Here is a 22,990-nt window from a genome sequence, read left to right on the forward strand (position 1 = left end):
GTGGAGACCCCATTTTACATAATGTGATTCTTACGAACCGCACGCCTATATATCAAAACCTCTCACGCCATGAATGTATACACCTACTACGGACCCACAAAAATTTAAAATAAAAAATCTCAACAAATGTGATGCTGGTGGTTAAGTGTCACGCCCACAGAGGAGGTCTGTGAAAGCCCCTGGACACCCTGTCTCGCCCCGTGGAACCGCAGCGGGAACCGGCGCATCCCAAAGCTCGCTGACTGGCCCTGGGTCGGGTCCCTGGCCGACAACCCCAGAACTCACAGCTGTGACGCTTCCCGACGTCCCCTGGCCGCATCCCCACAGGAATCTTAAGGGGCACTGGGTACTATCGTCCCCACTCCACAGCCACATAAAGAAAACGTGGGGCTCGAAGCTCCAGTCACGCCGCGCGGGGCTCGGTTCTCCAGTCACGCGGCGAGCAAGTGCAGCGCTGGACCCTGGAGCGCCGGGCCTAGGCGGGCTGCAGGTGCTGGCAAGTGGTGGAGCCGGGCCGCCGCGGAACCTACCTGTGCTGCGCCGCAAGCCTCGCGCCGCCCTCGGGCCGCAGCTGCCAGCCCCGCCGGCCGCTTGCCGCCACGCTCCCTCGCTGGGCCGCCACCCCCGTAGCCTGCCCCGGAAGTAGTTGCGGGAGGGCGCGGAGCACGTCAGGAAGCTCGTGAGTCCACGCCGAGGCAGCTCGTGGGCCCAGTGGAATGAGCACGTTCCGCATCCGGAGCTTCCGGTCACCTCCCGGCTCGTTGTACGATGCCCGCGGCAGCCAATGAGCAAGGTGTGTTTGTCCTGCCCCGCCCCTGCCCTGGCCAGGGAAACCAATCCCGTTGCAGGAGAGGCTGGACGCGCAAAGGCCGGAAAAGAGGGGCGGGGAAAACGTGGGGGCAGTCCAATAATGTAATGCTCTGCTGAGAGGGAGACTTCCGAACGGCACAGCCGCCATAACTGCGGCACGGATCGTGGGGCGGAGGCGACCGGAGTGACGCGCAGAAAGCTGTTTACGGCCGTGCCAGGACCGCGCAGGGAGTGGAGTGGGAGGCCTGAGGTGAGGGGCCTCGGACCTGCTGCGGCCACAGGATGTTGAACAAAACATGAGGAAACACAGGCAAGGGGTGGGTGAGACGCGGAGCGATGAACTTTCTACTTCTACAGCTTTAAAATTTAAAATTTCGACCCGGGAGGCTGTTGGCGTCTGGTTGCCATAACAACCGGCAGCCTCGTGGCAGGCGGGCCGGGGGCGGGGCTCTGGTGACCGGGGCGGGGCTGGGGGCGGGGCTAACAGGCTGAAGCCGAGAAACCGACCCCGAGACGGAGACGGAAGGCAGCTATTCAGAAGCGGCTCCATGCCTCTCCTTTGCTTCCTGAATGCGCTGAGTTCAACTTGGCGTTCATTGCCCTGCATTGTCTGGTCTGTTTTCACCGCAGATGCCAGCAACTGACACTTAATTCCCTCAAACCTCTTGGACGGTAATGCCGTTCCCTCCCCTATTGTTGGGTCTGCCTGAAGAGTTTCTCGGAGTCTCTGGAGGCTCTCTTCGGCATTTCTGTTGCCCTAAGAAATACTGTGCTCTGAATTGCGGAACAGAGCTTTAGTTACAAAAAACCCGCTGGGTGTGCACCAGCTGCGTCCCCAACCTGCTGCTCCCAGTTCAGAGCACCTGCCCTGGTCCCAGAAGCACAAAGGAAGCAAGCGGCCCCCAGTTCACACCTCCTGCGGCTGCCTTGATTGGGGATTAGGGCACTGACTGCAGGGCCAAAGCCACAGCAGCCTCTGGGGCTGTAGGGTTCTCCTGACACTGACTCTAGAGGACCCTCATCCCCCAGCTCTCAAGCTCTCCAGCCTCCTGAAAAACAGAACCGTCTCCTTTTAGACTCTTAAGATACAGCCTGGCGCGGTGGCACGTGCCTGTAGTCCCAGCTACTCGGGAGACTGAGGTGCGAGGATCGCTTGAGCCCAGGAGTTCTGGGCTGTAGTGCGCTATGCCGATCGGGTGTCCGCACTAAGTTCGGCATCAATATGGTGACCTGCCGGGAGCGGGGGACCACCAGGTTACCTAAGGAGGGGTGAACAGGCCCAGGTCGGAAACGGAGCAGGTCAAAACTCCCGTGCGGATCAGTAGTGGGATCACGCCTGTGAATAGCCACTGCACTCCAGCCTGGGCAACATAGCGAGACCCCGTCTCTTAAATAAATAAATAAAAATAAGCCGGGCGCGGTGGCTCACGCCTGTAATCCCAGCACTTTGGGAGGCCGAGGCGGGTGGATCACGAGGTCAAGAGATCGAGACCATCCTGGTCAACATGGTGAAACCCCGTCTCTACTAAAAATACAAAAAATTAGCTGGGCATGGTGGCGCGTGCCTGTAATCCCAGCTACTCAGGAGGCTGAGGCAGGAGAATACCCTTTCCTCTGCCTCTACCCAGGAGGCAGAGGTTGCGGTGAGCCGAGATCACGCCATTGCACTCCAACCTGGGTAACAAAAGCGAAACTCCGTCTCAAAATAAATAAATAAATAAATAAATAAAAATAAATTAAAGATACAAACGCAGGGGCTGGTCAGAGTGGTGACTGCAAAAAAAAAAAAAAAAAAAAAAAAAAATCGGTGACTCCAAAGTGTCAGCCAGGCACAGTGGCACATGCCTGTAATCCCAGCACTTTGGGAGGCTGAGGCAAGAGGATCACTTGAGGCTAGGAGTCTGAGACCAGCCTGGGCAACAGGGAAACTCCATCTCTACAAAAAAAATACTAGCCAGGTGCAGTGGTGCACACCTGTAGTCCCAGCTATTCAGGAGGCTGAGGTGGGAGGATCACTTGAGCTCAGGAGGTCTAGTCTTAAGTGAGCTATCATTATACCACTCCACTCCAGCCTGGGCAACAAAGCCAGACCCTACCTCCAAAACAAACAAAAAAAGCAAGGTGTCTCTCTTCTCTTCCTTGGTAAAAGGTAGTATAGGGTAGTAGGAATTGAAATTTCCCAATTCAGAGTCCATTGTTGCTATTTACTAAACACCCTAAGCCTATGAAATGAAGATAATAGTTATGCTATATGGAGTATATATAAAATATACCTATATATCATACACATATGGCATTTTATATTATATCTCTACATATACACATATATCAATACATATATCTGTATATTATGTATATATCACTATATACGTGATACACCTGCAGGCTTCACACATACCTGCATGCGTGAGTAGACATGCACACACACACACAGACACAGTGCCAGTAACAGGAGCTTGCATAACCAGAAGGAAACTGGCAGGAGGTGACGCCTGCCAGCCTGTTTGGTCTCCTACAGCTGGTAGGGCAGCTCCCTCTCTTCTGACCTTCAGTGGCCCAGACCCTCTTCTGTCACTCCACGTGCCCCAGAAGCTCATTGGATGATGGTGCACTGAGAAGGTATCCGGAAGCCTGGGCCCTTATGGCATCCAACGACGAAGGTATGGCACCCTCGCTGGGCTCTCCCTGCGCCTCCCAGATGAGGCCCTGGGATGCCATCCTCAAGGCTGTCAAAGACCAGCTCCCATCTCTGGACTCCGACTCCTCCTTGGTAAGCAAAAGCTTTCTCCCTGGATGCCTTGTCCTTCCTAATACAGCAGGCATGACACTGACCAGGACAGCTTTGGAGCGCTTCTCTGAAGACTTCTCCCACTGACCTGTGGAGTTTGTTGTTAATAGAGCAGGCATGACACTGACCAGGACAGCTTTGGAGCGCTTCTCTGAAGACTTCTCCCACTGACCTGTGGAGTTTGTTGTCATTTTACTTTGAATTACATGGCCACACTCATTGTTTGTTTTCTGGGTGCCTATTTCCTTCTTTACCCTTTCCTCTGCCTTAATGATCATCTCTGAGCACAAGTATTGGTGCTCAGCATCTTGGGAGACCCTTTCAGTGGAGTTTCTGGTCCTCACCTGGAACACAGATTGGCTTGATGCAGAGGCTCTGTCCTTTCCATTCTACTGTTCTCCACTCTCTCTTTGGCCAGGACAGGGCCAGAAAATGCACCGAGAATGGGTACCATTCCAGTGCATTATGATAAGCCTTCAAGGGATTCTGCAGTCATGGTATGGGGTCCCTGAAATGGCCCTCAAAGGCACTCAGACCAGTAGCCATGGGTGCAGGTGTTAGACCTCACTGAAGATGCTCCAGGCAGGGGCTCCTCAGTGCACAGGATGGCACTGGGCATTGAGAGACAGTGCAAGGGTTTTAGAAGGAATGGGCTGGTTTGGGTCCTACCTGGGCACCAGCAACAGAGCTTCTGGGACCTCAGATGTCATCCAGTGCATGGTGAGGCTAAGGAGTACCTAAGGACACCCCACGCCTCAGTGCTCAGGGCGTTTTCACATCTTCAGTCTCATTTGAGAGTATGAGCCCCACCTCCTTTAAGAGCACAAACCAAGCTGTATGTGATGGCTCAGGGTCATAGGGGACAGGGAGGGCTGTACTCGGCTCTTTCAGCTACCACCTCACTGCCCTGTTCATGTCACACGAAGCATTAATGAAGCACCTGCTGCATGTGAGACACTTAAAGAACCAGGAGCCCCAATCTCCACGAGATGGTGCTGCCGGGCCAATTTCTAAACAGTGGCAAGAAGCCACGCGTAGCAAAAAATGACTGGAAGAGAACTGGATCTCCCCGAGGCTCCTGAGCAAGCAGCAGGGCTGGGCAGGCTGCGCTGGAACTGACAGTGGAGAGCGGCTGGGCCCTCAGGGCTCTGCCTGCTGCCATGTCCTCCAAAAAGCCCTCTCATTTGTCCACAGTCGGACTGTGGGGAAGAGGAGCTGTTCATCTTCCAGCGAAACCAAACCGTCCTGATTCCAGACCTGTCGGAGGAGCTGGCTGAAGACCCTGCCGAGTCCAGGACCTGGGCTGCTGCAGCTGAAGATTCCCTTCCTGAGGTCTGTGGGACACGGAAGAGTGAGTGAGTGTGTGTGTGTGTCTGTGTGTGTGTGATGTGTATGTATGTGTGTACACGCATGCAACAAAAGTCTAAACTGACTGATTGGCCAGGCATGGTGGCTCACGCCTGTAATCTCAGCACTTTGGGAGGCTGAGGCAGATGGAAATCACGAGGTCAGGAGTTTGAAACCAGCCTGGCCAACATGGTGAATCCCTGTCTGTACTAAAGATACGAAAAATTAGCCAGGCATGGAAGTGTGCACCTGTTTTTTGAATTCCCAAGTGCGCAATTCCAGCTACTTGGGAACCTGAGGCAGGAGAATCACTTGAACCCAAGAGGCAGAGGTTGCAGTGAGCTGAGATTGTGCCATTGCACTCCAGCATGGGTGACGGTGAGATTCCGTCTCAAAAAATAAATAAATAAAATAAACTGACTGGTCTAAACCACTGGTCTAGCATTTCCACGATACCCAGTCCTTTTTTTCCCCATGTACAACCCAAGGTATTCAGATGCCCAACATCTAACCTCCAGGCAACTCCCTCTCCCAGGGAGCCTGGCACCTTAGGGCCAGCGTGGGGGCTTGATTTTCCATTTGATATTGACCCCTCCTCTTCCTGTTGATGGCTCCTATTCTGTTTTCTATCATGGCATCCTGAATAGCTCCTGGCCATTGTCACAACCACTTGTCCTAAATGTCTCTCCCTTAACCCAGCTGGCTTCATGGCTACCTGGCTCATCCCAGCACCTGGCAAGTAAACAGGAACTTCAGTTTACTAAACTGCTAAACTAAACTGCTGCAGGCTACAGTGGGGAGTGGGAGGGAGGAAGATGGCCTGTCAGTGCCTAAGCAAGCACACAAGCTGGACCTCGTGGGAGGGACAACCCAGGAGACAACGAGCAAATGTGCACTGAGTGCGCTGGTGCAAGCCTGTGGTACCAATGTTGGAGGCTGAGATATAGGTTCCCTTGAGGCCAGGAGTTTGAGACCAGCCTGGGGAATACAGCAAGACCCCATTTCTGGCCAGGCACAGTGGCTCACGCCTTGTAATCTCAGTATTTTGGGAGGCCAAGGTGGGTGGATCATTGAGGTCAGGAGTTTGAGGCCAGCTTAGCTAACATTTAGTAGAGATAGAAACACTATCTCTACTAAAAATACAAAAATTAGCTGGGCGTAGTGGCAGGTGCCTGTAATCCCAGCTACTCCGGAGGCTGAAGCAGGAGAATTGTTTCAATCCAGGAGGTGAAGGTTGCAGTGTGCCAAGGTCATGCCACTGCACCGCAGCCTGGGCGAAAGAGCGAGACTCTTTCTCTTAGAACACTAACAAGTGGTTGGGCTCAGTGGCTCACTCCTGTAATCCCAGCACTTTGGGAGCCAGAGGTGGGTGGATCCCCTGAGCTTGGGAGTTCAAGACCATCCTGGCTAACACGGTGAAACCCTGTCTCTACTAAAAATACAAAATTAGCCAGGCATGGTGGCACCCACCTGTAATCCCAGTTACTTGGGAGGCTGAGGCAGGAGAATCACTTGAACCCAGGAGGCGGAGGTTTCAGTGAGCCAAGATTGCATCATTGCACTCCCGCCTGGGCAACAAGAGCAAGACTCAGTCTCATAAATAAATACAGTTAATGGCTTGATGCTTAAAATTAATTGCTGCCTTTATAAATAAAGCCTATCCATTAGCTTTCATCTGGGCAGGCCCTGACTGACCACGTGTTCAGCTCATGTTGATGAGGTTGTGGTTCATTGTCCTGTTTCCAATGAAAATAGTGTAGAAGGCCGGGCACAGTGACTGACGCCTGTGATTCCAGCACTTTGGGAGGCAGAAGCAGGTGGAACATCTGAGGTCAGGAGTTTGAGACCAGCCTGGCCAACATGGTGAAACCCCATCTCTACTGAAAATACCCAAAAAATTAGCTGGCTTGGTGGCATACACCTGTAATCCCAGCTACTCAGGAGGCTAAGGCAGAAGAATCGCTTGAACCTGGGAGACAGAGGATGCAGTGAGCGGAGATTGGGCCACTGTACTCCAGCCTGGGTGACAGAGTAAGACTCTGTCAGAAAGAAACAGAGAGACAGAGAAAAAGAAAGGGCAAGGAAGGAAAGAAGGGGAAAGAAAGGAAAGAGGAAAGAAAAGAAAGAAAGGGGAAGAAAGAAAACAGTGTAGAGGCTCTAACCCACCTCCAGAATGGGGGAGGGGCCTAGGTCCAGCTTCACTTCTCTCAAGTGTTCTGCTGAGAATCGTTAACCAACCGAATGGGGTGCAGGGGCACTGAACCAGATCATCTCACAGAACCAGGACATGCCCCCACCCATCACCTTAAAGGAAATCCCCCATCAGCCTGGCCATGCCTAGAACTAGCTCTGAAACATCCCCACGCAAGAGATCCCCAGGGCGGGTTCAGGTAGAACAATTTCCATATGATTTAATTTTGCTTCCTCATTTCTACAATCAGTTACTTCAGGAACTCTTCTGGATAATTTTCTTTTTTCTTTTCTTTTTTTTTTTTTTTTCGGTAATCTGGGCTCTGAAAAATTAGCTGGGTGTGGTGGCATGCCTGTGGTCCCAGCTACACAGGAGGCTGAGGTGGAAGGTTGGCTTGTACTCCAGCCTGGGGTATCAATTTCTCAGCCCCAACGTGGTCATTATTGATAATTTAAATACCGTCCCATTGCTGTAACAATACATTCCACTCTAGCCTTGTATTTAAATAGTGGGATGCCTCAGTTGTGGTGTCTCTAGCCAACCCATGTTTAACAGTAGCTTTCCAACTGTCCTTTTTTTTTTTTTGAGACAGGGTCTCGCTCTGTCACCCAGGCTGGAGTGCAGTGGTGCCCTCTTGGTGCAACGCAGCCTCCACCTCTTGGGCTGAAGCGATCCTCCCACTTCAGCCTCTTGAGTAGCTGGGATTACATGCGAGCCACCACGCTGGCTAATTTTTGTATTTTTAGTAAAGTATACACTTAAAACATTTTGGAAAAAAAAAAATTATTTTGCAGCCGGGTGCGGTGGCTCACACCTGTAATTCCAGCACTTTGGGAGGCTGAGGTGGGCAGATCACGTGCGGTCAGGAGTTTGAGACCATCCTGACCAACATGGAGAAACCCATCTCTACTAAAAATATAAAATTAGCCCGGTGTGGTGGCACATTGCCTGTAATCCCAGCTACTTGGGAAGCTGAGGCAGGAGAACTGCTTGAACCTGGGAGGCCAAGGTTGAGGTAAGCCAAGACTGTGCCATTGCACTCTAGCCTGGGCAACAAGAGCAAAACTGCGTCTCAAAAAAAAAAAATTATTTTGCAGAGACTCTGTCACTACAAAATAATATTTTAAAAAATGAAACCTCATGAGAGGAAAAAAAATAATAACTGGGTGTAGTAGTATGTATCTGTCATCCTAGCTACTTGGGAGGCTGAGGTTGGAAGATCGCCTGAGCCAGGGAAGTCGAGGCTGCAGTGAACTGTGATTGCACCACTGCACTCCAGTCTGGGCAACAGAGCGAGACTTCACCTCAAAAGAAAAAAAAAATTGGCCGGGCGCAGTGGCTCACACCTGTAATCTCAGCACTTTGGGAGGCCGAGGCAGGGGGATCACCTGAGGTCAGGAGTTCAAGACCAGCCTGGCCAACATGGTGAAACCCCGTCTTAAAATGAAAAAAAAAAAAAATTATGTACGTACTTTACTATAAAAAACTTGCCTCAAGCGTTTTTGAGGATGCTAACTGAACACACTTGTATTCTTGACAGCCAGTTCTGGTGCCTGCAGAATTCGCCACAGAACCTGGGAGCACGCAGAACGCAAGGACAAAGGATGTGCCCTCTCAGGAAGGAAAAGACCCTGGCAGGCCTTTTGAATGCTCTTGTGAGGTCATCTCTCTTCTTGGGATGGCCAAGGAGACGCCCAGGTGGCTGGAAGGTGACCTTGGAAACCTGTCTTTCAACACCATAGGATCCCAGGGTCCTCCATGGGACACACAGGCCGAAGCCACTCTCTCCAGCCATGAAGGAGACCTAAAGGCAGAGCCCCCCAGCACTGCCTCACGAGAATCTGTGAACCGCCGGGCCCTCCGACGGGAGAGAAGGAAGATGATAGAGAGGGACATCCTCCAGAAAGTCACCTGGGATGCCTGCAGCCCAGCCAGCAGTGACCAAGGCCGGGTGAAGGAGGCGCCCTGCCCTGCCATGGAGTCAGCTCCCAGGCCCAGAATACCCATCGCGGAGCCTCAGGAGGGACCACCAGTGCTCTCATTTCAGGTAGGTGCCTCCCCATGCCTGGCTGTTCCTCAGGCCTGTCACCTGTGGGATGGCCACTGTCCCCATGGGCTGGGGCTAGAAGCAGCTTGAGGGCTGCCCACTAGGACCTTAGGCCCATGATCCACCATTCTGTGTACCTGACTTAGCAGGGGATTGGGGCGGTCCCAGCAGAGCACATCCTGGGAAGGGTTAACAAGAACACAGAACAAGCAGAGCCTGAGGCCAGGCACAGCAGCTCACACCTGTAATCCCAGCACTTTGGGAGGTCAAGGGGAGAATCCAGAAGTTTGAGACCAGCACAGCAAGATCCTCATCTCTAAAAAAAAAAGAAATAATATATAAATTTAAAAAGAGAGAGAAAAGGGGCCGGGTGCAATAGCTCATGCCTGTAATCCCAGCACTTCGGGAAGCCAAGGCGGGCAGAGCATGAGGTCAGGAGATCAAGACCACCCTAGCCAACATGGTGAAACCCCATCTCTACTAAAGATACAAAAAAATTAGCCAGGCTTGGTGGTGCATGCCTGTAGTCCCGGCTACTTGGGAGCCTGAGGCAGGAGAATTGCTTGAACCTGGGAGATGGAGGTTGCAGTAAGCCAAGATTGTGCCACTGCACTCCAGCCTAGTGACAGAGGAATAAACTGTCTCAAAAAAAGAGAGAGAAGGGCAAATCACGCTGCCACATATGCACCTATGCAACAATCTTGCATGTTTTTCACATGTACCCCAAAACCTAAAATGCAATTAAAAAAAAAATAAAAAATAAAAAAAAAAAGAGAGAGAAGGGGAGGAAGGTAGCAAATCACACTGCCATGTGTGAACCTATGCAACAATCTTGAATGTTCTTCACATGTACCCCAAAACCTAAAATGCAATAAAAATAAAATAAAAGCAGAAAAAAAAAAGAGAGAAAAGGAATTCTACTCCCAAGCATTTTTATAAATACATATATAACCATATCTAAAATATAGAAACTGGTTCTGTCAAAGCCTGATCTCAAAATTATGAAAGCCCTCATTCTCATAAACTAGTGAGTACCTGGTAAAAAGTTGTATTTAGTGCATTAATGAGGGAACCAGCAGGATGACAGAGCTGGCTTAATGAGATCATGAGAAATTGGGATTTTTGCCAGGCGTGGTGGCTTATGCCTGTAATCCCAGCACTTTGGGAAGCCAAGGCAGGAGGATCACCTGAGATCAGGAGTTCGAAACCAGCCTGGCCAACATGGGGAAACCCCAACTCTACTAAAAATACAAAAATTAGGCAAGTGTGGTGGTGCGCACCTATAGTCCCAGCTACTTGGGAGGCTGAGGCAGGAGAATCCCCTGAACCCAGGAGATGGAATTTGCAGTGAGCCAAGATCACACCACTGCACTCCAATTTGGGCAACAAAGTGAAACTCCATCTAAAAAAAAAAAAAGAAATTGGGATTTTGTAAAACACTGGGGAAAAAGAGAGGAATGACGACATATGCTTGCTACATTCAGTGTCCTAGAGGAGTTATCTTGTCTACTAAACAGAAAAGTAACCATCACACCTCTCAGTTTTACAAATTTTGGATAATTTTTCTTAATGGCTTAGAGAAAACTGGCACCAGGCTTACACAGAAGTCATCTTCATTACTGTTTAAATCAACTGTTCTTTCTGCTCACCTAAAAACTTGTTTTTCTCCACTTAGAGGGCTGGAGAGAGTTGAAAGGTCATATGATAAGCATGAATTCTTGATTAATTTCCTCCCTCCTCCTCACACTTACTCTGCCCCCAATCACTCACTGCCAAGCCTTCCAGTTTTAGCTCCTGCCTGGAACAACTTGATTCTTAACAAAACTTTTTAACCTCCAAATATTCTGAACCTGTATGAACCCAAATAGTTTTTTTTTCTTTTTTCTTTTTTTTTGAGACATACTCTCACTCTGTCACCTAAATGAGAGTGCAATGGCATGATCTCAGCTAACTGCAACCCCCACCTCCCAGGTTCAAGTGATTCTCCTGCCTCAGCCTCCCTAGTAGCTGGGATTATAGACACGCACCACCATGCCCAGCTAATTTTTGTATTTTTAGTAGAGATGGGATTTTACCATGTTGGCCAGGCTGGTCTCGAACTCCTGACCTCGTGATCTGCCCACCTGGGCCTCTCAAAGTGCTGGGATTACAGGCGTGAGCCACCATGCCCGGTGAACCTAAATAGCTTTTCTTAAAACAACACAGGGTTTGGCTGGGCACAGTGGCTCACACCTGTAATCCCAGCACTTTGGGAGGCCGAAGAGGATGGATCACTTGCAGTCAGGCATTCAAGACCAGCCTGGCCAACATAGTGAAACCCTGTCTCTACCAAAAATACAAAAATTAGGCTGGGCGTGGTGGCTCATGCCTATAATCCCATCACTTTGGGAGGCCGAGGCTGGTGGATCACCTGAGGTCAGGAGTTTGTTTGAGACCAGCCTGGCCAATATGGTAAAATCTCTACTAAAAATACAAAAAAAAAAAAAAAAAAAAAATATATATATATATATATATATATATATACATATATACATATATATGTATATATATGTGTGTGTATATATATACACACACACAAAAAAATACTAAAAATATACACACACAAAAAAAAGTTAGCCAGATGTGGTGGTACATGCCTGTAACTGGGAGACAGAGGTTGCAGAGAGCCGAGATCACGTCACTGCACTCCAGCCTGGGTGACAGAGCGAGACTCTGTCTCAAAAAACAAAACAAAACTAAATGACAATGCAGGGTTTCCTTCAGGTCAAACAATGTCCTTGTGCAAGAAACAAAAGTACTGATCCCCAAAAAAGCATAGGAAGGAGGTGGCAAAGTGCAGGCGCCACCTTAATGGAGGTGTTCAATCTGTAATCAAAAGGTAAGGTGAGGCCATTTGCAAACTCTGTCATGCATTTCATTCCTGATTTCTACCCCCAACATCCAATGACCATCTCCATGGGTTACAGCAGCTGTGAAGCAGGTACTCATGCCTCTGGGACCCCTCAGCATCCTCATAATCACTGGTTTTAATGATTTCAGCAACTTGAAGCGTGGGATTTGGATTACATCCTTCAGAGTCTGGCAAGGCAAGAAGACAACCAGGGAAATCATGCACCTGGAACTGCGTGGTGGGCAGCTGACCGCCACCAAATTCAAGGTCTGACCTTGAACACTAGAGCCCAAGTGAACCCCCACAAGCAGCTCCTCCCTGGGACCCTCAGGCACAGACAGCCTTGCAGCCCACAGGTGTCTTTCCTGCAGGCCTAGCCCTGAACACTCATGCTGCCAGTCCTTGAAAGACTTCATTCAACATATATGTGACCACCTGCTATGTGCTAGGCATGGGCCAGGTCCCAGGGACAAAGAAGAGGCCTGCCGACACACATCCCTACCCCAGGACCCATACTTCCTCCTCCCCACCTCGCTGGGCCTTTCTGCCTTCCCTTTCCTCTTCCTCAGCCCCACCTTCTGCGCACAGTCAGCTCCTAAGCACGCTCCTGCTTCCCCTGCCCTCTCCATTTAAAAAGGGAGGCAAAGGATGTCACCACTGTCACTACACTCTTGGCTTTGCTCTGGGAAGTCCTGCAAGTAAAATGAAAGCTCTCCAACCCCTCCCCACCCATTGGGGCCGCAAAGGCGAGGGGAGGTAGGTCTGAGGCAGAGGAGCCAGGGCAGGTGTGGAGCTTCCGCCTCTCTTCTTGTCCCAAGGCAAAGACTCCCCTGTGACTGACAGCCCTGAGTTGTCTTAAATATCATTTTGTTTATCATTCACACCCCTTATGGCAGGAGGTAGAGAGGTCGACCCTTATGGAGAGCGTGTGTGTGTTTGTGTGTGTGTGAGTGAGTGTGACTGGCACTCCCTTTGTGGAGGAGAGTGGGGCAGAATGTATTCCTTTTTTTCTTTTTGAGATGGAGTTTCACTCTTGTTGCCCAGGCTCTAGTGCAGTGGTGCGATCTGGGCTCACTGCAACATCTGCCTCCTGGGTTCAAGCAATCCTCCTGTCTCAGCCTCCTGAGTAGTTGGGATTACAGGCATAGGCCGCCTCGCCCTGCTAATTTTGTATGTTTAGTAGAGACAGAGTTTCTCCATGTTGATGAGGCTGGTCTTTGAACTCCCGACCTCAGGTGATTCACCCACCTCGGCCTCCCAAAGTGCTAGGATTACAGGTGTGCACCACCATGCCCAGCCTGTATTCTCTATTTTATTTTATTTTATTTTATTATTATTTTTGAGACAGAGTTTTGCTCTTGTTACCCAGGTTGGAGTGCAATGGCGCGATCTCGGCTCACCGCAACCTCCGCCTCCTGGGTTCAAGCAGTTCTCCTGCCTCAGCCTCCCGAGTGGCTGGGACTACAGGCATGCGCCACCATGCCCAGCTAATTTTTGTATTTTTTAGTAGAGACGGGGTTTCACCTTGTTGACCAGGATGGTCTCGATCTCTTGACCTCGTGATCCACCCGCCTCGGCCTCCCAAAGTGCTGGGATTACAGGTGTGAGCCACCGCGCCCGGCCTTATTCTCTATTTTAAAGGCACATACCCTTTGATCAAGCTGTCTTGCTTGGAAAATCTGTCCTACACTCTTAGTCTAGTAGGTAAAGATGTGTGTTCAAAGATGTTTGCTGCAGTGTTGTTTAAAAATCTGAAAAGCTGGCCTGGCGTGGTAGCTCATGCCTGTAATCCCAGCACTTTGGGAGGCTGAGGCAGGCAGATCATGAGGTCAGGAGATCGAGACCATCCTGGCCAACGTAGTGAAACCCCGTCTCTACTAGAAATACAAAAATTAGCTGGGCATGGTGGCACATGCTGTAATCTCAGCTACTCAGGAGACTGAGGCAGGAGAATCACTTGAACCAGGGAGTCGGAGGTTGCAGTCAGCCAAGAATGTGCCACTACACTCCAGCCTGACGACAGAGCCAGACTCCGTCTCAAAAAAAAAAAAAAATCTGAAAAGCTGGAAACAACCCATATTCGGTAGGAGTCCAGCTAGATCGTTCTAGCACAGAATACGCTGCAGCTCAATGAGGGGATCTCTGTAGGTTAATGTGGAAGGATGTGATATACAAAGTGAAAAAAGTTAAGTTGAAAGAAACCTATAGAGGATGATCCTATTGCTGTTATTATTATTTTTTACGTCAGCACACAGAACTGTTCATTATGATCACCTGTGACAAGTGGGACCCAGGCAGAAGGAAGGGGATAAACTTTTAAAAATACTTCACTCCTGCTTCACAAAGCTCACGTGCCACAGGCCCTGCTCGTAAAGATTCCACCCCTGCAAGCTCTGCTGAGTCAGAGGTGGAGTCCTCAGAGGGTTGAGTAGTGAGAGGGCTGGGCAGGGGCAGTGGAGGAGCCTGAGGTCCGTTCACACTCGGAGACCCCAGGGATCCTGAGGCTCGAGCTGCTGTAAGCCATGCTCAGGGCCAAGTCCCCAGTAATCAGCCTCCTTTGGCCATCCTCAGACCACACGTTGCCAAGTGCTCAAGACAGGCTCATGGAACAGCTGGCTCTCCTGTGCACCACGCAGTCCGGGGCCTCTGCTTGTGCCCAGAAGATGCCTACCAACACCCCCCAGGACACCGAGGAGGCAAAGGCCCGAAACAGGTGGGACTTGTAGTCAGGCACGGCTCCTGTGGTCCTTTAGAAGGACCCCATGGTTTGGCAGCACTGACTGGGCCTACTAAGAGTGGGGTACTCGATGTGCATTTTCTCAGTCACCCTCAAACATCTGATCAGGCAGTCGCTCCCCACAGGGAGAAAGGCAAGCCGCAGTGAAGCTGGGAGAGGCAGAGGTGGACGCAGAGCCCCAGGGTCGCGTAAGGTCCCGCGATATGCCTGCTCTCCCCAGTTTGGTTGTCGTACACTTTAGGAATCTGAGAGCCAGTGAATCCCTTTTCATCTGAACAGCAGTGGATTTCTATGCCTGGAAACTAAAAGTACCTAACAGAGATGGCTAGGCCAGGCTGGGCATGGTGGCTCACACCTATAATCCCAGCACTTTGAGAGACCAAGGTGGGTGGATTGCCTAAGGTCAGGAGGTCGAGACCAGCCTAGCCAACATGCCGAAATCCCATCTCTACTAAAAATACATAAAAATAATCTGGGCTTGGTGGTGCATGCCTGTAATCCCAGTTACTCAGGAGGGTAAGGCGGGAGAATTGCTAGAACCCAGGAGGCGGAGGTTGCAGTGACCAAGGTCTCGCCACTGCAGTCCAGCCTGGGCAGCAGAGCAAGACTCCTCCTCAGAAAAAAAGTAAAAAGAAATGGCGAGACCTGCACTGTTCGCCATGACAGCCATTAGCCATGTGTGGCTGTTAAACACCTAACATGGCGAGTGTGACTGAGGAACTAAATTTTTTATTCATTTGATTATAATTGGCTTAAATGTAAACGTAGCCATTTGTGGCAAATGGCTATACTTACCACAGATAGAGAGCATCTCCATCATCAGGGAAGTTCTGTTGGCCAGCGCTGGCCTAAATCTTGAGAGCTGTTCTGAAGAGTAAAAGAGCAAATATGTTTGATGTGCCCATTGGCAGAGTGGGCACTCACTGGGCGGCAGCCACGAGCACTGTGACTGGACAGAGTCATCACAGACAAGTGACTCCACAATGCCTGCTTCTCTCATTTCAGATGTGCTTCAAGGAAGCCAGGCTCCCAGGCTGTGCCAGGCCTGCAGCTGGCCGAGCCCATGAGGCTTAACACAGAGCCCCCCACCATCTTCATTGACCTGCGGCAGACGGAGCCACCAGGCCACCTGTTCCCGGAAAGGTCTGGAGGGCAGTGACTACCCCATGGCAGCCTCTACTTTGCAAAGTTGCCTGTTGACCTCACAAAGCTTCTGGTGGATCCCATTGGGAAGGACCAGGGACTTGAAAAGGCTTTGGATTGTTGCTCAATTGAGAAGTGCTTTTAGCACGGGTGAACTGGGCCTGGCGTAGTCCCCCTGGGTCCCTGGAGGGAGGGAGGGAAGAGGGGCACGGGGCACACCCCGTCAAGCTGGACTCGAGCCCAACACATTAAGCTGGAGGGCATCGCCCACACCTGCCCTCGCCTCCTGGCAGGACGTCCGCCAGCCTCCAGTGTGGCCATTGCCTTCTTGTATTGGGTCACCAGGGAAGCCCAAGTGCCCCAAGCCCCAACAGGAGTCGGAATGCTGGGTGGAGTGGGCACATCCAGAAACGCATTTCTCTCCCCCACAGCTCCTCTGACAGTGAGGAGGAAGAAGAGGAGATGGCAGCTATGGGAGACGTAGAGGGGGCATCTGCTTCCTCCCTGGGGCTACGGTAACCACCAAGGGGCTTCCCACCACCTGCGGATATCCCACCTCTGCTTCCCGCAGGAAGCCCTCCACCTGGCATATTTACCGCTGTGGTGAGGTCCTGCTGCACCTACTGCATAGGGCAGGGGGGTGGCACAGCTTCCATCATCTGGCCCATGTCCATTGGGTCCCAGCAGTGGCAGCGGCGATTGGCCATCTGAATGGCATTCTTACTCTGAAATGGGAGCTGGGCCCACCTGCTTTTCTCCCATTTCAGTGGTGAGTGCTGAGAGGTGCGGCCCCCACAGGGTTGAGTAAGTTTGGTGTCGTGTCACAGGAGCTGTACTGGGAAGAGCCAGCTTCTCCAGCAGCTCAGGGCCTTTCGGAACAGGACAGCCCAGCCTGAGCTGCCTGCCAGCAAAGGGCCTGGTGGTGGGGGGCCGCAGGTCCCTGAAGATGCCGCTGGATCAGGAACTTGGAGGAAGCAACACGTGAAGCTCTGCGCTGAGGGGCAGAACACCCAGGCCCAACTCCCAGGAGGCAGACCCAGAGCCCTAGGGGACACTCTAGAGCCAGAGGCAGCCAGGGAGGCCCTGGTACCTCCTCTGGACCAACTGTAGACACCCCAGGTAGTAGGATCCTAGGAGTGGGTGGGGGCGGGCTGACTTGCCATGGACCCTGGGCCCTGCTGTCCCTTTGCTCTCCCTGCGTTTCCACTAGCAGGGGCCTTCCAGAGGCAGGGACCCTCAGACTGTGGTCTGTCACCAACCCTGTTAGAGCTCAGTCACAGGTGCATGCCTTTAGAGCAAGGATGCAGACACAAATCTGTACCTAACACACGACAACAGCTTGGGATAAAGGGGTCTGGTCCTCTAAGAGATGGGCAGGGACAGCAGGACAGGGGTGAAATGCCATGCCTGGCTCTTAATGAACTTTTTGAAAGAGGGGTAACGATGAGAATTGGTTTTCTCTTTCTCTTCTTTACCTAAGATAGGCACACATAGACTCTCAAGGTCTTTGACCTTTATGAATCTAGACAGAACACAGGAAACCCCTGGAAACACAGTCCTGTGTAGAGTGGAGCAGCAGCCTCAGTTGCTGATCACCAGCAAGAGCTGGGCACAGCTGCTTGCCCCTTGCCGAGACCCACCCCACCAACGGGACATGCCTGGTTTTCCTGGGTCCTGTTTCTTTGCCAGCACCATCCTGCAGCCCCATCTTCACAGGAAGCTTTTGTAACTGCTGTGATCAGCCCTGACCTGGGCACCTGTTCTCTCCCCAACCTTGTCTCCAGGATGTGTCCTGCTGCCTGCTCTGTGGGAAGAACAGAGAAATCACCACCTCGGGCCCCACTGCACCTCCGGCTCAGGCAGCACAGCAGGGCACCTGGCCTTTCGTCAAGTGTCCCAGCTTCCCCTGTGGCTCACCCCCCTCTGCCATGCCACCAAGGATGGGCAAGGGTCTCTTCGCATCAAGACTTGTACCAGGCAAAAGACAGGCCCTTCCTGGCCATGGCCACAGGCTGCCAAGACTGGGGCCACAGACCTCTGCTCTCCAGACCCCATGTGATCTAGCAATGGGGACTCTGCACCTGACCTCACTCCCAATGAGTGGTGTTTTCCTTACAAGCCAAAGGCAAGACAGGATACCATAAAGTCCCAGGAGGCCCCTCCTGCGGGGCACAAGGCCATGCTGCCTCCCAGCTCCCAGGCCCTCTTCCACCTGCAGAGACCCTCCCCTGCCCCCTCTGCTTGGGGCACATGCAGCCAGAACCGGGCTACAACCCCATACTCTGCCCTCACAGCCTGGCAGCCTCTGCTGTGGCTGCTTAGCCATAAAAAGCAAAAGCTGTTTTTATTCTTTAACCCCATTTTCTTCCATCACCGCCCGCCCCTTTAATGTCAGTAAGCTCACTGAGAATGTTCCACAGTGATGGAAAATAAATTGTTCCAAGTTCAGCTCTGTGAATTGGTGTCTGTCAAGGCAAGGGGAAAGGGGTGGGAAGTCAGACCTGGGTCCTAAGTTGGCTCCACCACCTAGGCAAGGTTTTCATGCTCCCAGTGCCCCAGTTCCTCCACCCAGAGAATCATGGCCAGGCCCGGTGGCTCACGCCTGTAATCCCAGCACTTTGGGAGGCTCAGGCAGGCAGATATCAAGAGATCAAGACCATCCTGGCCAACTGATGAAACCCCATCTCTATTAAAAATACAAAAATTAGCTGGCTGTGGTGGCAGGCACCTGCAGTCGCAAGTTCTCAGGAGGCTGAGGCAGGAAAATTGCTTGAACCCGGGAGGCGGAGCTTGCAGTGAGCTTAGATCGCACCACTGCACTCCAGCCTGGCAACAGAGGAAAACTCCATCTCAAAAAAAAAAAAAAAGACAATCATGGGAGCCCTGCCACTGGGATGCATGAGAGAACATCACAACATGCACGAACCTGGGACTCACAGCTCCTGTGACACTCCATCACATGAGCACTGAGGATGACACCCAGACGGGAAGGGACCCTCTGAGCCAGCGGGAGGCCATGGCCACAGCAGAGCAAAGGAAGTGGGCAGACCCCAATCACACTTCCCCCCAGGCTGCCACCTCCAGCACAGGCCTTCATATGAGAGAGGCCTGGGGGCTCAGGTTGCCAACGGGAAGATGGGTGTCAGCAACACCAGGTGCTTTGCTAACTGGTGGGAAGGTGACCTGGCCCCATCTAGCTGGGTACCTTATGCCCCATGAGAGCTCCCAGAGCTGATCTAGAAGGTAAAAGCCATTCCTCAACCAGGCAGCCCCACTCTGCAGACACAGGACAGAGTACACAGGTGCCAGAAGCACTGACTACTTATGTTAGTTAAGGGAACGAGGAAAGGGCAGGTCACGCAGCTGGAACATGGGCTGTGCCACAAGATCAAACTGTGCATGTATATACAGTGACCAGGTGACAAATGGAATGGAGCATCCCAGGCTGGGACAAGGGCCAAGGCTACCTACCCATAAGGAACCACCACTGCCCAGCTGGAACATTCCAGAACCCAGTGGTGTCCATAGCTGTCCTGTGACTTCTCAGACAACTACACACACCAAGGACTCTATTACACCACTCGCCTCGGCCACTCACACGCTGAGACGATGTGTACAGACCAGACGCTCCCACACAGCACAGGACAGACAGAAGCTGGAAGGTGGACTTCTTACCTTACAAAGACAAAGTGGGGCGACCATGGAAGGCCATGTCCCAGATACTAAGGAGCCAGAAGCAAAGGCAGCCCTGAGCCATGTCCCTGGAGAGGTGTCAGGCCTGTTACATCCCTGGCGACAGCTCAGGAAGATGGAACTCAGGGTTGTATTCCCACCCCAGGTATCTGCCAGCCTGCAGAGCAGATATGGATCTGCAAAAGGGACTGGAATGCTAGCCAGCACCAGGCTTCATTTGGAAACCCTGGCAGGATGGAGAAGCTGCAGACCAGGTACTGGGAAGGCTGGGGTACATCAGGGCTCCTAACAGCAGGCCAGAGAGGGGCTCCTCAAATTCATGTCCACCCAGACCTCAGAATGTGACCTTGTTTGCAAACATGGGTTTTGATGATATAATTAGTTAAGATGAGGTTACAGTGAATTGGGGGACCCTAAACCAAGTGAGTGGTGGCCCTACCAAAAAGAGGCTGTGCATGGTGGCACACATCTGTAACCCAGCTACTCAGGAGGCCAAGGCAGGAGGACTGCTTGAGCCCAGGGGTTCGAGGCTGCAGTAAGCTATGATCATGGCACTTCACTCCCAGCTGGGTGACAGAGCAAGGCCCTGTCTTTAAAAAAAAAAAAAAAGAAAGGGCAGGAGAGGACACACGAAGATGGCACACAGGGTCACAGACGCACAGGGGATGGGTAGGGACGCAGTGATGAGGGTACACGCCAGCAGCTACTGGACGCTGGAGGCGGCTGATGGAGCCTCCCAGGCCCTCCAGGAGCCAGCCCCACCAACACCTTGGGTGCGGGCTTCTGGCTTCCTGAGTGTGTCACTGTGTCTGAAGCCCTCGCTTTGTCTCGTCTGTTCTGGCCGCCACTGGACATTCACACAGCCTGTCCTTGCCCTTGCTCTGTGCCCAGTGCCCAGCTTCCTCCTCAGTCTGAGCATCCCAAATGTCTCCTGCTGGCCTCATACTGGGCCATGGGAGGCAACAGGAGATGCTTCGGACCAGGGTCTCTGGCAGCTTCCTGAATTCTGTGCCCAGGGACGAGAGTCCTGGAAAGGTAGCTTCAGGCATGGTGATCAGGCCTTGGCCCCGGGGCCTCCAGGAGCCACTGGCGGGAGCATCAGCAGGGAGCCTGCCCCCGTGTGGGTCCGCTGGTGCTTGTGCAGGTCGGTGCCCCGGCGGAAGCCCTTGCCACAGGCCGGGCAGGTGTAGGGCTTCTCACCCGTGTGTGTCCGGCGGTGGGCGCTGAAGTGGGAGCTGTTGTTGAAGCGCTTCCCGCACTGGGTGCAGGCGTAGGGCCGCTCCCCGCTGTGCGTCCTGCGGTGGATGACCAGGCTGGAGCTCTGGCTGAAGCGCTTCCCGCACTCGGGGCACGGGTAGGGCTTCTCGCCCGTGTGCACCCTCTGGTGTGTGCTGAAGTTGGAGCGGTCGCTGAAGCCCTTCCCGCACACCAGGCACTTGTAAGGCCGCTCACCCGTGTGTGTGCGCTGGTGCTTGGTCAGGTGGGATGTTTTGCTGAAGCCTTTGCCACACTCGGGGCAGGTGTACGGCTTGTCAGCCCCATGGGAAGCCCCTCTTCCTGGTGGGGGGCCACCTCTTGGTTGCTCAGACCTGGCCAAGCCCCTGACTGGGGCTCGCCTCTGACTTGGGAGCGAGTGGCCAGGGCCCTGGCACCGCGCCGAGAACACTCGGTACCACTCCATCCTCACCGGGGCGTCCTCTCCGCCATCACCACCATCCACCAACTGGATCACAGGTCCTGAGACAGAGAAAGCATATTCTCTAGGAATTCATGGCAAGAGGGCAAAGGAAATGATTTGTTTTTCTTGAGATTCAGTCTTGCTCTTGTCTGCCAGGCTGGAGTGCAATGGCATGATCTCGGCTCACTGCAACCTCCACCTCCCAGGTTTAAGTAATTCTCCTACCTCAGCCTCCCGAGTAGCTGGGATCATAGGCGCCTGTCACCATGCCAGGCTAATTTTTGTATTTTTAGTAGAGATGGGGTTTCACCATGTTGGCCAGGCTGGTCTCAAACTCCTAACCTCAGATGATCTGCCCGCCTCGGCCCCCCAAAGTGCTGGGATTACAGGAGTGAGCCACCGCACCCAGCCGGGAAATGCTTCTAATAGAAAGGAAGATGAAGGTCTTACGGGGCTTCTAAAGTTCCCCTACGAAACATCTAGCAGGGACCCGGCACAGTGGCTCATGCCTGTAATCCCAGCACTTTGGGAGGCTGAGGCAAGAGGATGTTTGAGCCCAGGAGTTCAAGACCAGCATAGGCAAGACAGTGAGATCTTGTCTTGACAGAAAATAAGCAAAACTAGCTGGGCATGGTGGCATGTGCCTGTAATCCTAGCTACTCAAGAGGCTGAGGTCGGAGGATCACTTGCATCCAGGAGGTCAAGGTTGCAGTGAGCCGTGATCATGTCACTGCACTCCAGCCTGGGTGACAGAGTGATACCCTGTTTCAAAAACTAAATCAATAAAACAAACATACAGGAACTTATTTAACCATCACAATAACCAGTGGGTCAGTGCTGTTACTATCTCCATCTTGCAGCTGAGGAAACTGAGGCACAAAAGTGTTAAGGAACTTACCCAGAATCACTGGGCTAGTAAGTTACAGAGCGAGGGCCATCAAGCTCTGGACTCTGCTGTATGCCCTAAGCCGGGGGTTCCCACTTGGTGGCAAGGTCTGGAAACATTTTTGTCAAGTCTGGGGAGGGGGTTGTTAAGTGGCCTCTAGTGGGCAGGGGCCCGGGTAGCTGGAAAAGCTCCTGCCAGCACAGGCAGCCTCATGTGGAGAGCCAACCGGCCCAAACGCCAACAGCGCCAACATCAAGAAGCCCTGCTCTGGGCTGTTCTGGCTGAGCAGGGCAGTCATGGGTCCCAGCCACTGGCCCTCTCTTGTCATATACTTGGTGCAGCCCCTGAGGCCCCTCTGCAGATCCAAGTTCTAGAGCTGACACCGTCAGGACAGGAGCACAGGGAGAGGGGCCTGGAGTGATCCAGGCTTTGCCCCTTCCAGGAAAAAGCCCTTGACTTCTCTGCTCCTTGTCTGCAGCATGAGGGTGACAGGGGACCTGGTGGCACAAAGCACACCATGATGCTTGGAGGTGTGGGGGAGCAGCCGTCTTCACACCAGTCCCAGGAGAAGCTCTGTGCATGGCAGGCACACGCTGACCCCACAGAGGAGGGACAGAACCACCCACTGCCCTTGGAAATGTCCACTTTAAGACACTTCCACACCCAGAGCTCCTGGGTGAATCCTCCTTGCCCTCCCCTCCCATCTCCAGGCCCAACTTCTGGAAAGCCAAAGGTGGGTTTGGCACTTATTGAGACTCCAAATTCTACATCTATAAAACA

At 52.4% G+C, this 22,990-nt stretch overlaps 2 protein-coding genes across 7 annotated transcripts in view; one reads left to right on the forward strand and one right to left on the reverse strand.

The window, feature by feature from the left end:
• Window positions 1–909: 909 nt before the first annotated feature.
• On the forward strand, window positions 910–18,401 carry DNAAF8 (dynein axonemal assembly factor 8). Of its 2 annotated transcripts, XM_012448223.3 has the most exons (10): window positions 910–1,060; window positions 3,363–3,580; window positions 4,793–4,930; window positions 8,677–9,183; window positions 12,223–12,340; window positions 14,645–14,786; window positions 15,816–15,953; window positions 16,385–16,468; window positions 16,781–17,072; window positions 17,738–18,401. In XM_012448223.3, exons 2-9 carry the CDS (start codon window positions 3,452–3,454, stop codon window positions 17,061–17,063), a joined length of 1,539 nt encoding a protein of 512 aa, XP_012303646.2. In that variant the 5' UTR covers window positions 910–1,060; window positions 3,363–3,451; the 3' UTR covers window positions 17,064–17,072; window positions 17,738–18,401. The 2 variants fall into 2 exon arrangements, with proteins under 2 accessions (XP_012303646.2, XP_064218495.1); XM_064362425.1 differs by lacking the exon at window positions 910–1,060 and having other exon boundaries at window positions 1,312–3,580.
• Window positions 3,089–22,990, reverse strand: part of ZNF500 (zinc finger protein 500) — a 30,776-nt gene continuing 10,874 nt past the window's right edge. For 3 of the 5 annotated variants that reach the window (XM_012448225.2, XM_064362426.1, XM_064362428.1), the window contains 4 exons: window positions 15,606–21,383; window positions 9,426–9,499; window positions 6,416–6,513; window positions 3,089–4,932 (listed from right to left, as the gene is read on the reverse strand). In XM_012448225.2, the coding sequence (XP_012303648.1) occupies window positions 20,701–21,383 (683 nt within the window). In that variant the 3' untranslated portion in view covers window positions 3,089–4,932; window positions 6,416–6,513; window positions 9,426–9,499; window positions 15,606–20,700. The remainder of the gene's footprint in view (window positions 4,933–6,415; window positions 6,514–9,425; window positions 9,500–15,605; window positions 21,384–22,990) is intronic. The other 2 variants (XM_064362427.1, XM_012448224.2) reach the window with 2 other exon arrangements.

The sequence above is a fragment of the Aotus nancymaae genome, unplaced genomic scaffold (genome assembly GCF_030222135.1).
Source record: "Aotus nancymaae isolate 86718 unplaced genomic scaffold, 86718_ANA_hifiasm-v0.15.2.pri h1tg000049l, whole genome shotgun sequence".
NCBI classification, from domain to species: domain Eukaryota; kingdom Metazoa; phylum Chordata; class Mammalia; order Primates; family Aotidae; genus Aotus; species Aotus nancymaae.

Excerpts from the sequence above, each read along its gene's own strand:
- DNAAF8 (XM_012448223.3), top strand. The coding sequence starts at position 3,452 with ATGGCATCCAACGACGAAGGTATGGCACCCTCGCTGGGCTCTCCCTGC. Across the intron at positions 3,581-4,792 it reads TGGACTCCGACTCCTCCTTG|TCGGACTGTGGGGAAGAGGA; the intron begins GTAAGCAAAAGC and ends ATTTGTCCACAG. Across the intron at positions 4,931-8,676 it reads CTGAAGATTCCCTTCCTGAG|CCAGTTCTGGTGCCTGCAGA; the intron begins GTCTGTGGGACA and ends TATTCTTGACAG.